Source organism: Mchenga conophoros, linkage group LG5, assembly GCF_057382185.1.
Source record: "Mchenga conophoros isolate Kocher_MC1m ecotype Shallow Benthic linkage group LG5, M_conophoros_male_GT1.1, whole genome shotgun sequence".
Classification (NCBI taxonomy): Eukaryota; Metazoa; Chordata; class Actinopteri; order Cichliformes; family Cichlidae; genus Mchenga; species Mchenga conophoros.
In genome coordinates, this window is record NC_140530.1 from 14,787,902 (window position 1) to 14,804,892 (window position 16,991).

The 16,991-nt window shown below is 41.9% G+C and overlaps 1 protein-coding gene across 4 annotated transcripts in view; it reads right to left on the minus strand.

The window, feature by feature from the left end:
* The window catches only part of plxna1b (plexin A1b), a 182,985-nt gene that overhangs the window by 92,057 nt on the left and 73,937 nt on the right, over positions 1–16,991 (minus strand). For all 4 annotated transcript variants that reach the window (XM_085273512.1, XM_085273510.1, XM_085273511.1 and 1 more), the window contains exon 4: positions 4,652–4,792. In XM_085273512.1, coding sequence (XP_085129638.1) covers positions 4,652–4,792 — 141 coding nt within the window. The remainder of the gene's footprint in view (positions 1–4,651; positions 4,793–16,991) is intronic.

A 16,991-nucleotide genomic window follows, 5' to 3' on the forward strand; every position in this document is an offset into this window, starting at 1 on the left:
CAGAAACTTCAAAGATCCCAATTCAACTGAGTATCCACAAAAGGTGCCAGAACAGATCCAGTCTGTGGAAACCTCACCCCACAATTCACAGGACCCCCAGGATCCACTACCAGAGGATACATTGCACATGCCCCAAGGACTCGAGGCTGGCTTCAGTGACACGGCCCATCAATGTATGTTTAGAAATAATGTTTGAAAGCTGAGTTTCTGTCCAAATGTATAGTCATATAAAAGTAAGCAAGCTGAATCAATGCGAGTCTAACAATCAGAGGTGCCTCCCTGACACAACAAAGGTTGCCTCATGCATACACAAGATTTTCCTCCCCTGTATCAAGCCTTATAAGGCATTATTGCTTGTTGCCTTCTCACACTTCAAATCCAGTCCCTCATCCAACACCAGAGCAGATGAATATTCATGCTTTCAGCAATTAGCCAGCACCACACACTACAGCACCATAATATGCAAGAGCTGCCATCAAAGACGCAAGGATATGTGCGCCCATGCGTGTATAACACTGAAGGGCTGAGTCAAGGGTGCAAAGATGGACAGAGCAGCATCTGTGGCATCAAATGAAGCCACAGCTTCATTGACCTTTTTGGCTCCAAAACAAAAGATGAGATGATTTGAAGACGGGAAGACTTGACTGAGCCAAAACACCACAAGACAATTTCCCCACAGAGGGAGATTTGCACAGAGCAGGGGCTTCAAAAAGTTTGGGTTGAGTCAAAGAGCTACATTGTTCTTCTTGAAGTGTTGAATATTTTTGTGAAAAGAAAAAAACTTGAGCAAACCAGCAGCACTTAATGAGCCTGCTAATCTGCATAAAGTATTTTCCCGTTTTTGGTAATAACAGGTTTTAATATGTTTATGTGCAATGTATACATGCACTGCTTAGGAGTGAATGACTGGATGTCAACTGGGAGAGACACTTTTGTACATTTGTGCATGTGAACAATGTGATTAAAAAACAAATAACATGCACCAAGTAGGGCTGCCACGATTAGTCGACTAGTCACGATTATGTCGACTATTAAAATCGTCGACGACTAATTTAATAGTCGACGCATCGTTTGAAGCTTTGTAAGATCACAAAGGACGCAGGAATGAGTAGTAGGATTTAAGAGTGTAATAACGGACTGAAACAGAAGATGGCAGCACTGCATGTACAAGGATGCCAGCTGCCGTTAAACCCCGAAGAAGAAGAAGCTGTGTCCCAGAATTCATAGCGCAGCTGTCGACAATGGCGGCAGCTAGTTAGTTTTAACTTTACTCTTATTATTCTTTCTGGGTCACAAAATAAACGTTTAACATATTTTCAGGCGAGAATGTAGCTGTGTAAACCTCAAATATCGGCTCAGTTTATCAGGACACCACATATTTTCAAAAGCGCTCCGACGTTTTCGGAGACGTCTGTTACCCACTAGCTCGTTAGCGAGCCGGGGGCTAGGCTCACTAGAGCCGTGAGAACACCGGACTCCCGGCAAATCGTTTTCAAACCCACCGCCGTCTTTCGCTAGTCAGGTTAAACATATATATAAGTCACTTAGATAACTTAAAAATGTTATTGTTTGGCTTTCTTTAGTATTTTATTTGTTCCTGAGTAAATCGGTTTGGCTGAGATTAAAGTTATAGTTTTTGCACAGCTAAAACTGTCAAGCAGACAGCTGATTATCAGAAGTGTGAGACGCTGGAGAATATACTCCGGTGTCCTGTTATATTTTAGAAAGCAAGGAGTTTATTAAACTTCACCGAAACAATCTGCAAATTTCATTAAAAATTAATAAACTACCATCTTGTCTTTATTTTTAGTTAGCACAAACACTTCAAGCTGTAAGCTAATGATAGTTATATAAGACCAGATGCTGCTGGTGCAATAAGCTGTACGCTGTACGTCCAATGGATGATGATCTGATTAGTCGACTAATCGCAAAAATAATCGGTGACTAGTCGACTATCAAAATAATCGTTTGTGGCAGCCCTAGCACCAAGTCCATAAGAATCATACAACCCTGACTGCAGTGAGAAATAAGCTGATCTAAATTTCCTGCAATAACACACTGTCTCATCAAACACACACACACAGCAGGCCGTCCTATCCCGCTGTCATATCCTCCATTGATAATAATGACAGTGATGAATATAGCTGGAACAGAGCAAGTCATAAATCACTGGGCCTCACCCCTAACTGTGACTCACCGCCTTAGCCTCCATTTGTGTGTATGTGAGTGGGTGAGGGCAGAAGGGTGGTGGAACTTGTGGTCCACGCATCAGTGGATATGTCCAGTGACACCTTAATGTGCTTGGCTTGTCTGAGGAACCCCCGCAGGCACCCAGCCACACAACCACACACACACACTCCCAGGGTGAAGGCAGGGCTGTGTGTCTATCTCACTAGAAAAAAGGGGGCATGGCTATATTCCTCATGCAAACTAGTTGTGTGTTAATGTGTGTGCGTGAGTGTATCAGCATCTTTTAGCAAAAGCAGGCCCTCCTACCCACCACTCCATGTATCTATCCCACAATTTTCCACCTTTGCCTCTTTAAGAACGAGAGAGTATGAGCGTGTCTATCTGGTGGAGAGGGGGGCCATGGCAGCGATAGGGGGAGATCATTAAAAATACGGGAATGGGATCAGTAGAAGGCATTTGAGAGGGGAGGACTCAATTTGGGCTTAGATGGAAATATCAGAGTGTGTGTGTGTGTGTGTGTGTGTGTGTGTGTGTGTGTGTGTGTGTGTGGGGCAGCAAAAGTGAAGATTTAAAGAAAAAATGTAGTGGTGGGGGCATGGTGGGATAGATGGAGGGCAGAGGATAAAGATGAGGGTAGGATGGAGGGTGAGAGAAGGCAATTGCCCCCTCCAGTCATTAGCGCTGGATAGGGGTTTTAGCTATAAGGTCTGGAAGCCACAGCCCCCCCATTCTGCTTAACCCAGGCCTGCTATCCATTAATGGGGATCAAACGCACAGGGAGATGAAGCTCTCTGTGTGTATGCGTGCACACACACACACACACACACACACACACACACACACACACTTGTTTACAAGACTGTGTGTGTACATAAAGTGTGTGTAATCGAGCATATGTTCTGGGTACTAGCGCCTATAAGTAACATTATGGTTTTGTGTGTGTGCCCTTCATGCCCTTAGCTGCTTAGACATGTGCTTTGTTCTTCTAGTATGTGTGTGCATTGGTGTGCGTTTTCTACTATGTTACTTCTTTCCCCCAATCATGTGCTTAACCCAAAACTTGAAAATAAGTGTCCCCTCAAAATATATGTGTGTTACCATTAAAAAGAGCAGCACATCCCACAGCTCATGTTCCTTTCTTCTGTGCTCCTATGGTCAGGATTATAATCAGAAACCCTATAGGTATGTTCCTATAGGGTGCAAGGTGTGTATACATGTCCATACTGTATGTGTTGCACTGAGTGAATCAATTTAATGGGAATGAACTTCTTTGACTATAAGTTAAGTTTCCTGAAGTAGACGAACTTGGTGTTGTATCTTGCCCCAGCGTGCAACTGGGTTCGGTGACGAGCAGCTATCGAACTGATGGATGATTGTGATGATGGGGTGTGTGTGTGCAGATGGAGCCTCACATATGTCATCAAAAGGTCATCTGGCTTGAACAGAGGTATCTTCAGCCAGGACACACAGGGCTGTGATATAACATACTGTTACACTCATAGCACAATCTGCATTTAAAAAAATTTATCTACCAAGCCCCAGCCATGGCAGTGGTTATACAGTGACCATTGATGATCCCACTGGGTGTCAAACAGGCAAAGAATGTTTCCATTTTATGGCCTGACTTTGATTTAAGCCACCTACAGAATCAGCACCTCTGAAAAAGCCTCTCACAGAGCAGACCTCAGATACATCTCACCCATTTTCAATTCGACAGCCTATTTTAGGTCTATTAAATACAGACATATTCCCATCATGTACAACCCCTTTTTTTCTTTCCCCCTCCCTCTCGTTTTGCTTCCTTCACTCACCACACTAATGAGACAGAAGAAAAAAAAAAAAAAAAACAACAACCAGGGAGCAGCTGGAAATGGGGAGCAGCAGAGATGCGACATGCTCTCTCTGCCTCCTCCCCAATCCCCCCAACCCCTTCCTCTCCTCACCATCACACTAGAGAAAGCCTTCACCAGAAGAAGAGTGCGCGCACACACACACACACACACACACCCCCCATCTGACCTATAACTCTCCCTGCACTCCCCATGTATGTAATGTCTGGCTTATTAGCAAGCCATCATGGTGGCGATGTTTGTAGCTGGTGTGAATGTGTGTTGGTGTGCAATGAAATCCAGTGGGGATGATTTGTGTGAGTACAGAGAATGAGTGTAGAGTTGGTAGGAATGTCAAAATATGCACAAGGGAAGTGTGTTCTGGACATTTAGTAACAGGCTGCTCTACAGGAACTATTCAAACATGCAACACAACAAAAATAAATGTTAGTATTTATGAGTATGTACCTTTGGCAAATACTGAATAGTCAGGTGCTGGATATGGAGAATTTGAATCCTAAAAACTCTTACATGTATCACAAGTAAGAGTTTTGTCGAAAAAGTATTGCAATGGCAACATGTCTGCTGGGACTGAATGTGTGTCCTAGTGTATTTGTTGGACATGAACTCACCTGTCTGTCAGTCAAAGTGTAGATGTACTGCTGGTCTGGGCTGAACAGCATGTCTCTCAGTAAGGGACTTCCTCCTTCACTTACGGTCACCTTCTCGTATAGCACTGCTGGACGGCTGGCGTTTATGGAGTTAACCAAGATCTGCAAAAAAGAAACACACGGGAAAACTCATTTGGATATGAAAACAATAAAAAGATGATGCAGAAAAGTGATGTACATGAATACAGCAATAATATCAGACAGCAGCTGCTTAAAAAACCCCGTGCTTTTACAGTAGAAACCCTTGAAGCTAAATAAAAATAACTTGTTGCTTGTAGAGAAATGATGCAGCGTTAATCCAAGTGGACCATTGATGCACAATAAAAATAAACACACGCTTAATTCCTCTAGATTTGCCGCACAAATAAAGGAAATAAAATGGTGACAAATTTATCTTCATTTTCACATCTCCCTTTAAATATCCATGCTAAATAAATAAATAAATAAAGTACACTCAAGCTGCATTTTTTTCTACAAACCAAAGTTCAAACACACTAAAGTGTCTATGGATGTTGTTCCAGCTGGTGAAATAAGCTGATTTCACTTCAACAGTAACAGGTGGTAGTTATTATAAGGTGGGAGGCATGAAATTATCAAAATTTTGGAAAAAGGTTGAGAGCACCTGTTCTACAGAGCTGTGTAAAAGGCTTAATTGAAAGGTTGTGTTAATAGCAGTATTGAGTCTCGTATAATTATTGCGAACACAGATGTGATTACAGAGGTAGATGCATGGAAGGGAACAATATTGACAGGATGGTGCTGTTATCATGACTATAGACATCTTTTGTTCAGCACCTGGGAGGAATAAACTTTAAAAATTATGAGCAAAAAATAAAAAAAGTTAAGTATGAAAACAGTGTGGTCCTGTATAATGATAGAAAGCATAACAGTGAGTCACATCTCTGCATGTGAACAACAACCTGATCACCCAAAGCACCTGTAGACAAATATAATACAGAGCAACCAAGTCAGCATATGCACAAACATGCACGTGAACGGATGCTCAAATTTTTCTTTGTGAGTTTTGGCAAATAATTTGCCAAGATATGGAAAGTAATGGAGCAGATACAAGATAGGAGATTGGCTTGCTGGCGTGGCTGTGAGCCAAAGTCATCTCAGCAGCAAATGAAAAGTACAAAGCAGCGGGGGGGAGGGCAAGTATCAGCTCTCCATTACCGAGCTTTGTCGACTCGCACTGCTATCAGCCCACAGTGACAAGGGAAGGACAGCAGGCAATGACTAGCTGGAAAATGATACTAAATTCACACACTGACAAATAGGTTCACATCCAGATAGATGAAAGAATGATAAGATGACAACCCACACACCAAGTGATAGATATGCAAGCACTAGTTTGATTGAGATATATATATATGCACACACACAGGAAAAAGAAACATGTGGGTGAACAATGAACACACTTTGTGATGAAAAAAAAATTATTTACAGTTTTGCCAAAAGAAACCAAGGGCAACAATCCCATTATCGCTCTCTGCTGTGTGCGTGTACGCATGTGTGTATGAGTGTGTGTGCCAAAGAGAAGGGGAGAGAGAGATAGTGAGATAGAGTGAAAGAAAGAGCTCATAAGGCTGTGATAAAGCTCTGGAGATGAGAGGAAATATGGATGTTATTATCTAGATAATAGGCCCGTAAACAAAGGATACATTTCATTCACGGATGGTTCGCATCTAGACGAGTTTGCACACGCACACAAACACACATACCAGCACATAAGGCAACACAATTTTTAAGTGCAGACAACCAGAATAAAGAAAAACAGCTGCTGATGCACACAGAGGTGAAAGAATAGCTTTTGTTCTGTGCCCTCTATGTATCATTTTTTCCCACTCCCTTAAAAAAAATGAGACATTTCCATTGGCAGCCATATCTATCTCTGGATCCGGCACCCAAGTCCAGTTCACTGGCTAATGACCAGTCTGAGCCTACACTGCACACACAAATGCAATATACCACAGAGAATGTACGTCTGTCTTTCTGACAGCCTTCCTATCTTCTGTTTGCATCCATCTGCTTGTCAGTCTGTGCAAAATCCAGCCTGCAAAATCCCCAAGTTAAAAACCAGTCTCTTTGCTGGTTTTAATATCAGCTTAGAAACAGGGACTGAAACATTGAATCTGACAAATAACACCTTTTCCCCCCTCATCTTTGTTCTGCTCAGGTTTTCCCCCTCTCAGGATGGAGTTCATCTACGGTGCTAACATAAAAAAAAAAAAGTAGTGTGCAGAGAGAAACAACGGTGAGAAAGATAGAAAACAGAAGAGTGGGTGAGTGAGAGTGGGTGACCTGCGGGGGGAGAGAGGAAAAAAAAAGGTAATAAATCATTTCAAATCAATTCATTCCACAAGTGCAGAGTGCGAGGCTGCCCAGAGTTACAGGAAGAGAACAAAAGACTATGGAATATATAAGCTGAACAGATGGATGGAGGAATGGATAGATGGATGGGATACTTAAAGAAGATCTAATTCAATCAAACTGAGCTGCTATGTCTGGAATTCGAGGTTACGCTCTAATAACAAGGTTAACATGGCAGGGTCTGTGCATTTAGAAGGGTTTAAAGCTAATACAAGGGCTAAGTGTGTACAAATACGTGTGAAGATTCCTGTGTGGGTGTCCAAGCTCAACGCCAGCGTGCATACGGCTTGATTTTCAATTGATCTACAAGCATTTGTAGAGTGATAACATGTAGAGATGTTTTCTCACACATATATAAAAATCACAGATTTATGTTTGCATCAGCTTGCATGCACAGCTCTTTGTGTGTGCCTATAAGCTAAGTCAAGAAATCAATGCAATTGTCAGTAATCAAGCGGGAAGCTGTTGCTGTCTGATTGTGTCCTCTGTATTGCTTAGCTTACCATTAAGTCCTTGATGGATGAATCTACAGAATGATGCTGTGCTTGTATTTTCAAAACAAGCCCCATCTCTACTCTCTACATGTATAATGTAACGTTAATAGACTTTAAACACATTAAAGGCACTGTCTTAAGCAACGGTGAGGGAAAGCAGTAAGAGGAGACAGTAGAGAGAGGAAATGATGCGGCACAAACGCTGCTGGAAATGAACCTTAGTCTTTGTCTTTCTGTGGTTCTGACGTAAACAGTCTATAACCTGACATTTCATAACTTTCTTAAGTGCTATTCAGAGTACCTCCATGACCAAAATAGGCATTCCTTCCTGTAGTGATAATGTTTTGTCAGCTAAAATAACTGAGAATACATAGAAGTGAAGAGAAGATGTTTTTACTACATCTGTTCCATGAGGAAGAAAAAAAAAAAAAGGAAAACAGTGGTTTTACAACACAGAAAACAAATCTGAATTCTAATATTTAAAACATTAAATAAGAGACAACTTAAACGTCTAGTGTATCCATAAATTTCTAACCTTCCCCAAAAACTATTTTTACAACACTGATACTTCTCCCTCTGGCAACGTGTCGCTTGATATTCAAAAACCATGCATAATCCCTGTATCAGAAGATGAGATTGTAACCAAATAAACCAACAATTTACCAGCTCCATACTGAAACATTCCAAACAACCACCTATCTCATCATCCTGCAACATCTAATATCCATTTTTTTCCTGTTCTATGATCATTAACATCTCTCTCAACCTGCCAATCCATCCAAAAGCCCCTAATGCTGGGTTTATCTGTGCCAGGCAGGCCTGGTTTGCTCTGATAGATACATGGGATAGCTAGCTGGTGATAAGGAAGGTGGGGGTATGAGGGTAAAGAAGCTGGATGATAAGACAGTAGCACGTCAGTGAGAATGATGCCTGTCATTGGCTCAAGTGACAACTGATGAAGCTAGTGTACATAAGAGATGTAAAGATTCAGAAAGAGGCAGACACCATAAGATGCCTTCTATTGTGTACAGAATAAAATGCAGAAAGAGACTCAGAAAGGCTGCAGGAAACAGGGGAGTAAAGATGGGTGGAGGAGAAGAGGCACAAATTTTCATATAAGCATCTGTCTTAAACTGTCGCTTTAAGTATTAAGTCTGACTACAAGTGAGAGGGAAATCACTTAAAAAGAAGGCAAAAAAGGACATCAAATGCCTCAAGACTGTAATTAGCATCACAAGGAGTGGAACTAAACAGACTGGTCCAGGTGTTCCCAGGTCTGTCTGAGAGTTGTAACACTTCAGCAAGACCACGGACTCTGGATAATGGCTTTGACATTTCAGAGCAGATTCGGAGAAGTGAGTGAACATAAAGCTTGGCTCACTAATAGCATGAAGCAGCACACAAACCACACCGCCACAGACACCACATCTAAAGAAGGGTAAACTTGGCATAACTAGGTCCATGCATTCATACATAATGGCTGCAAGCCCCACATTCCTGACTTTGATGTGATGTGGGCCCCCAAGTGAATGTGCATGTGTGTGTTTATGGGGCCCCACCGAAGTAGGCCCTCTACAGAACAAAGGGAAATGAAAGAAAGTGTTAAATGGGTGAGGAACCGAACAAAAGATTGGTATGCACCCACAATCCCTGGACAGTAGGGGTATGATAAAGAGGTTGAAGAGCAAACAAGAGACTTGTGCACCTCAGTGATTCTGTATTCTTGGCTAGCAAGCTCATTTTACAGCCTACCCTACCACACAATACAAAGCAACTGTGCCTCATTTAATTTCCCACTCAGCCAAATTAACTAATACAATAGCCCAACCACAATTTACTGGACACTAGAGTAACCTAATGCCCGCTTCTTGCAAACACCTCTCAAACCTTTTTCCCTTCTTTCAGCACTTTTGTTTCTCCGAGTCGGGGCTTTCAGATAAAGACCTGAAATCACTCACTTCCTATCGCGTAGTGAGCTTGGCAGAACTTGAGCGCAGCACGACACAAAACAAATATATCTGTTGTTCTCGAGTGGCAGCAGTCATCAGAAAACACACAATTTACTCCTTGATGCGTGTGTGTCTGTGTGCATGTGTGTTTAATGGACTATTGCATTGTTTTCTGTTTCAGAAACAGCAGGAGGATGTTGGCCCTAAGGAAGCACTGGACCCTCTAAACTGTACACTCAAAACAAAAACATCTATACTGGGTTACTGGGAAGCAGTACACTCTATTGTATTTTAGTTACCATGCATTGTTAGAGAAAACAGAGCATCCATTCAGTGTGTACAAATGGTTTCAATGGAATAAACAGTTTTATCTTCCACCAAAAAATTAAATAAAACAAAACCCTTCTGGAGATTTAGTTATGTGTGTATGGCTGACTGTGAAGTAGTATGAAGCTGGGAGCAGATGGAACATCACACATGAGTGACTGATGGCCCTGATGCTTCTATGGGACAAATCCCACTTCACCACACACAGACACACACATATACATACACACCATAGGCAGCCAACACATATAGAAGCCCTGAGCAAACCTTTACCATATGTGGGTCAGACAGTCATACCAAACAGCCTTTTCTTTAAGAGAGCCAAGACAGACAAAGAGCTATGGTGACAATGATGGAGGTGGTGTACCCTCAAACACATGTACAGACACACACGAGCTCTGTGTGTCTGCTATCATAACACTGTATGTCTGGAACGGCTTATTTTAAGGTCTGGGAGGGAGAGCAGACACAAACATGGGTTTTTATTCAAAAAGAAGCTTTATTGGTGCAGAATGATTAAACAATGTTATTTGTATTTGCGGGAAAGTTAGTAAAAGGAAGTCTTACTCGCTTCTGGATATTACTTATTCATGTAGGTTTATTTATATAGATAGACAGTACGAGCACCCAAAAGGCTTAACAACCTAGATTAAGGGAAAGAAAAGGCAACGAAGGCAGTGTGCGTCAAAAATGCAATAACTAGCTGCAGCTCCCAGACAAAAACACACACTCCCACACTTCACTAGTACGCCAGCAATTCTTCCACACACCACCACACCCTAGCACAGGTTTCCTACCCAGTTTCGATTTCCATTTAAAAAGTCCCAGACTAGATTTTTCATGGCCACATTTGTGAGCGAGTACACAGTGCTAGATGTTTATTATGTAAAAAGTTTTAAAATCTATACTATGTGGGCTATTATGTTGTCAAATATCAGCCAGAACACTAGTTGAACGGACTATCCCTCACATAAAGCAATTAACTTTAAACCCCAGATGGCAGATCTGTGTAGGCGTTTTCACTCAGTTGCATGCCATGACGTCTTGCCTTCTCCCTAGAAAAACCACTAACTGTATGATCAGTTTATATTTACAAATCCTACATTTTACATTTTGGGGGGGGGGGGGGGAAACAATAGGCACAGCGGTCTGGGAACAAAATCTTTAACACATTTTGTTTTTAACAGACCTCAAAATAACTCAAATGAAATTCTATACTTTGGAACCTTGTTAGCAACAATAAATCACACATCGTCAAATCTCCTTTTACTTAGAAGCACAAAGAATTCTGGGTATTTCAAGCGCTTGTCTATCACTGTTCCAACTTGAACGAAAAACAGAGTTATTTTAAGCTTTTTTAATGTTTTTTTGTACATTTATGATCTTACACCACAGCACTTGTGTTTTTGTTTTTTCTAAGCTGCACCTGACACGTTCCATCAAGGATACTGAAGCTCACGCTTTACAGTCGATGAAGTCAAATATGTAGCTCTGCAATCTGATTCTGTCATATCAGGTTACTTGCTTTGCCAAATCTTATCAACTGTCTTTGGTATTCGTCCACATGTCTACACCATGGTTATTCATGTGTGAGCCAGTGGCCTTTCACCAGCAGTACTCCCCAAAAGGTCACACACTCGCACACGTGTGCACACACACACATCTACAGCTGCAGAAACATGTAACAGGCTGTGGAGGAAGAGGAGGGGAGAAAACACAAAAGGAAAAAAGAAAAGGAACAAAACGTCCAAGCCACATGTGGTATCTCTCTCCTAGAGCACATGTGTGCATACAATAACATGAAGGTAGGACATGGAGATAGAAAGTGAGCTGCTTTAAGAGCAAATTAAAGCTATTCATCATTGTTGATGCCTTTTAATCCTCACGCTTGCTGAAATTAAAAGCCCTAGTCATTGTTATATCCTTTACTTCTCTGCCAATACATTGCTCTCCTTTTCCTTAATTCATCTATCACGCATTCTTACTCCCATTTCATCTTTCCTTCTTCATACCGTCTCCTTTCTTCCTCTTTTCACCCTCTGAATTAAATGCCTTTAGCTAACAGTCGTCAGATAAGTGTGTGTAGCGAGTTGCTAGACACGGCACAGCGGCAGCATTTCATCTTCCAACCATCACTAAATCACACTAACTCAATCATCTGCATCTCCACGCGCGCGCACACATACATACGCACACAAGGCTGAGAGCGTGAGAAGCCCTGCATCTAGAGAGGTGCTTTACTATGACTGATTTTATCAGCTGTCTTGCAAACGGGGGAAGAAATTGCACCACAACATTATCATATACAATAAGATGAGACTCGAAGATAGAGCTTTCCAATTGAATGCCTTTTTAGTGTCGCCATTCAAATGAGAAAAGACCTCCTCTTACATTGAGGCGAAACACAAATCCCTTATGGGATATCTCAACCAAAACAATATTACACATTTACATCAAAGACTGCTGAGAGGATGTTTACGTTAAAGACAAAGTGCCTAGACTTAAGTCGAGATTTAATATTGATATGTTTACGAGTGTGTTCAAGCAAGAATGGCAACATGTTATAGGATTCCTGAAGTGACATTGGCATCTCCGGATGACTGCGAAGCCTCGAAGCCACTGAGAAACTGTGAGGAGCTCTGCTAACAAGCTGCTAGCCTCCAGACTTATCAGACATAGGAAGGTGGGAAAGTACACAAAGATCGGGAAGAGTGCTTAATGCAACCGGGTGTGGGGGGTGTGGCTTTGAAGAGGGCAGTGAACCACATACAAACACAGAAAGAGATCAGCTGAACAACTCTGTTTGTATTGTGTGTGTGTGCGTAGGAATGTGGAAGGTTGTGTTTGTATGAAAGAAAGTGTATGTGCATACAAACTAAGTGAGGCAGTCAATCAATTTGCATGTGTAGCTGAGTGCTTGCGTGCAGTGAATACAAGCAAAGTGTGCAATTGTGTGCACAGAGTTAATCAACATCAGTCACAATAATAAGGCATCAATTAATAGCTGGAGAAAACGCACAAAAAAATAATAATACACACACCCCCACTCTGATGTGACACTATGCAGCACCGCTTGACCCACCATTTATTAACTATATCAGCCATTCACTAGGATTACAGTGAATAGGACCTCATCTTCAGCTGTAATTACTAAGGTAGGTGTGTGTGCATGCATGTGTGTGTGTGTGTCTCTTCCTGTGGGAGAGCCAAAGTGATTACATGGCCACTGGTGCCTCTAATAACATCTTTTAGGGAGAGAGAGGAAGAAAGAGAGAGAGATGAGTGATTTCCATCTTTTCTGGGTAGGACCAGAATTATGGCAAGGAAATTCTATGGTGGTTAAGATGTGGGTCTGTTTTGACTGTGCTGCCATGTAAGAGTGTGTGCTTGCACGTGTGTGCGCGCGCGTGCAGATTTTTGTAATGGATGTAACACAAGAGGCTAATGGGAGCCACGCCAAAACTACACCTCAGTGTAATGTGTGCCAAACCATTCCTGGCCACAAATGCCTTCCTCTCCACAGCCCCTTTCATTTATTTCTCTCCCGCTCTGTTCATTTTATTTTACCCCTACCTAAAAGTTCCTCTGGGAGGAGTACTTTCTTCACTATAATCTTTTTCCCCCTCTTCTCTTTTGTGTTTAGACACTTCTCTACTTCCCTTAATCCTGACTTTTTTCTTCTTTTTTTAAAGGCCTTTCTCTCAACAGCATATTCCTCTTTTGCTTTTATTCAAAACACAGAAAAGTTAAACTCTTATTTGGCTCTCAAACATTGCAAACGCCCATAACAAGTAAAGAGCGAGCAAGAAAAGACTGGGAGAAGATGACATAAACAAAGTCTAAATGTGCACAGGGCACTAAATGGCACAAACCAGTGAAACCACAGCACTGTCAGCTGGCGACAGAGAAGATGTTTTAAATTAGGAGCAAAGTTACTGGTAACAATAGGAAGCTTGGTGGCTTAAATGAGAGGAGATTTGGAGGGCAGAGAAAAGCAGCGACAGAACACACACATACACGAATAAAGTCTGGCAGCTATAAAGGATGAGGAATGCAGATGGTGTTTAAAATGAGCTTTACCGCGTGGTTTGCAGTGATTTACAGCCGTGGTCGCCCATGTGTATGTATGTGGGCTTAATCAGTGAGTTGCAGGGTGCTAGCGTGGTAGACTTTTCATAGTGTTGTCCTGTAAGTGTAATGTAAGATAGACTTAACCATAACACACACACACACACACACACACACACACACACTTTCATCTTAACCATCCTTTCTCTCTTTTCTTGCTCTTTTTTGTTTTTTCTTCTCTTGTTTAGTCTAGAAAATGTCAGACGAGTATCACGCTAACAGGTGTTTAAAGCCTTCTGACAATCCCAAATATACACAATGGCCAAAAAAAGAAGTAAAACATCACATTAAATAAACTGAAGACAGCAATTGTTTGACATTTTCCGTGTTAATCCAAGTTAACTTTCTGCACTTAGGGCTCGCTCTTTTTCCAAAGGTCAGCACCATCAAGACATCTTGCCATTTGTCAGCAAAACTGAATCTGAAAGTTCACCAAAGTTGAAACTGAGGGGAAAAAACTTGTTGCCCTGTGGGGAAATCCATAAGCTGTTGCAACAACAATGAAATGAACCAATTCCAATAAACACAGAGGTGACAAGGCCTTCAAACATTAACCGTTGAATAATATTTAAACACCCAAATCATGTTGTGATAGTTACTCCACCACAGGTTTTTGCCGGTGCCTATTCTGCTGTATGAGGTGGTCAAAAGTGCAAACTTGGGAGAATGAACAGTGTGTTAGGTTAAGAAATAGTTCTGTTTGTGCTGCGTGTGCTGGTTTCTGTATGAGAGGAGGAGGCACATTCCTGACGTGGCCGCCCTAATCCTACACTTCAATACAATCTTCTATTGCACACCAACCTATCAGCCTCTCTGTACATGTGCCAGTGAGTGCTTGTGAGCATGGTAATGCCTCTGTGTATGTAAAAACACCTCTGTGCACATTTACACTCACAGCCGGGCTTCCCCCTTTTTTTAAAATCATCATCTACCAACACTCCATATGTCAGGGAATAACTGCAAAGACATTGGCATGGCAACCTCAAAACAATCAGCTGAAGGAGGAACACAGAACGAGAAAAGAATGTGTGTCTGCGCGTGTGTGTGTGTGTGTCTGCGCGTGTGTGTGTGTCTGCGCGTGCGTGCGTCTGCGTGCGTGCGTGCGTGCGTCTGCGTGCGTGCGTGCGTCTGCGTGCGTGTGTCTGCCTGCCATGTCTGAATGTTCTTACTTTTGAGTTTACAGGTGATGTGGTACATGATCTGTAGGTCTGGTGGGATTTCTGCCATTAGCTTGACACAGTTGAACTGTGTTATTGTTTGTCCAGCAGGAGGAACCCTGTTGATCTTGGCAGCAGGATAACTGTTTATCCTGAATGTTGGATGGAGAATTTGTGATGGATGAGATTAAAGTTATTTCTGCAGAGTCTGGATGGGAAGAACGGTGTTTTAATAGTTTCAAAATGAAGATGTGATGAAGTATTTACTTGGCAATGAGTAAATTTAAAGAACTGGATTTTTGAAAGCACATTATGGCAGAGTTAGTTTTTTTGTATTTTTAAGTGATCTAGCACTAGGACTGTTCGATATAACGATATGCATCGGATGACGATATGAAAATGTCTATCGTTGTATTTTACGCTATCGTTTGCAAAATCAACTGTTTACGGCAATATTTTTTTTTCATTGTTTTAATGGTCACTGTATAATTTCCCGAAGTTCTCTCTTCCTCTTATATTTAATATAGCCACACTACAGACGGACAAGCCATTGTTTTTATGAGTTGTCCTTAGCATCAACGACAGTAAAACGATCGCATGGCTCTGCCGTCCGCATGTTTATTTTCCACACAAACCTTTCACAATCAAGCTGAAGATCCTGTTCAGATTTTTCAAAATAAACTGAATCACGTGAAACAGAATGCAGAGTGTTTACGCATGAGAAGCTAAAAAGAGCCGTCAGGTGTTAAAAAACTAAAGCTTAGAACAGGCTTTTCCCCGCAGCACACCGTGTAATAAATACTCTCAGAGAAAATTGAGGCCGTTTCAACTTATGTAACACTCGACTCCAGGTACACGACACCCAGCTGAAAACACTTCACGCAAGTCGACTTGCCCGAGGTTCACAGAATTAGCTGAAAATGTAAAATTTTTGTGATATACATCGTTATCGGGACGATAAATGTCTTATATCGGGATATGAGATTTTAATCGCACAGCCCTCTCTAGCACTGCTGTTTCCGTTAAGTGAAAAGAACTCATGCTCTTTCTCCACCCAAGCAAAGACAACATTGGGTTCTGTCTGAAACCCAAAGCCTGACACAGCAGTATGGTGAGACCAAACTGAAACATTAACTTTCCCCAACCAGCTTTTATACCATCTCTCTTTTCTCTTTTCCCAGGTGAGGCCACCCACTTTTCCCCCAGATTACCAACTCTTGTTTGGGGATAAGCCAGAGAAGAATGTCCCTGGCTTGGGTTTAGCCCTGCTGCTGGGAATTCACCTCTGAAATTAAAGGAGGAGAATGCAAGAAGAACTGGGAAGGCTGCCACAAGCAGGAGTCAGAGCAATGTGCCTCCCAATACACCCTTTCAACACATTTTTTCTTTCACCGATTCATCTCTGTGTTGTTCATTCAGCGCTTTCTCTCTTTACATTTTTATTTCTCACTCTATCTCATAGCTTTGTTCCCATTAATTTCCCCAACTCCCTCCCTGCTGGACCATTCTGCACTCCTAGTGTGCCGTAATGGCCCATAGGGAAAGCCTTGGCTGCTGCCCACCAAATACAACAAGCATGACTGATTCAAGAGCCAAACGACTGGACTGGACTGGACTGGACAGAGGGGAGAGGAAATGTTGTTCTCTATCTGAATATGAGGAGGGGGGGGGTGCGTGAAACTCCAATAAAAGCTGAAATGAAACAATTACTCAAGGATCTGAAAGACAGAAGTCGAGACAAAAAACAAAAAAAAACAAAACGAACCAAACCAAACACAAACACACATGCACACGCACACCTATACCTCAACATTATTTAAACACTACACCGTTATGTGTGTGAGAGCAACAGAGGAGAAGGGCAGAGGAGTAG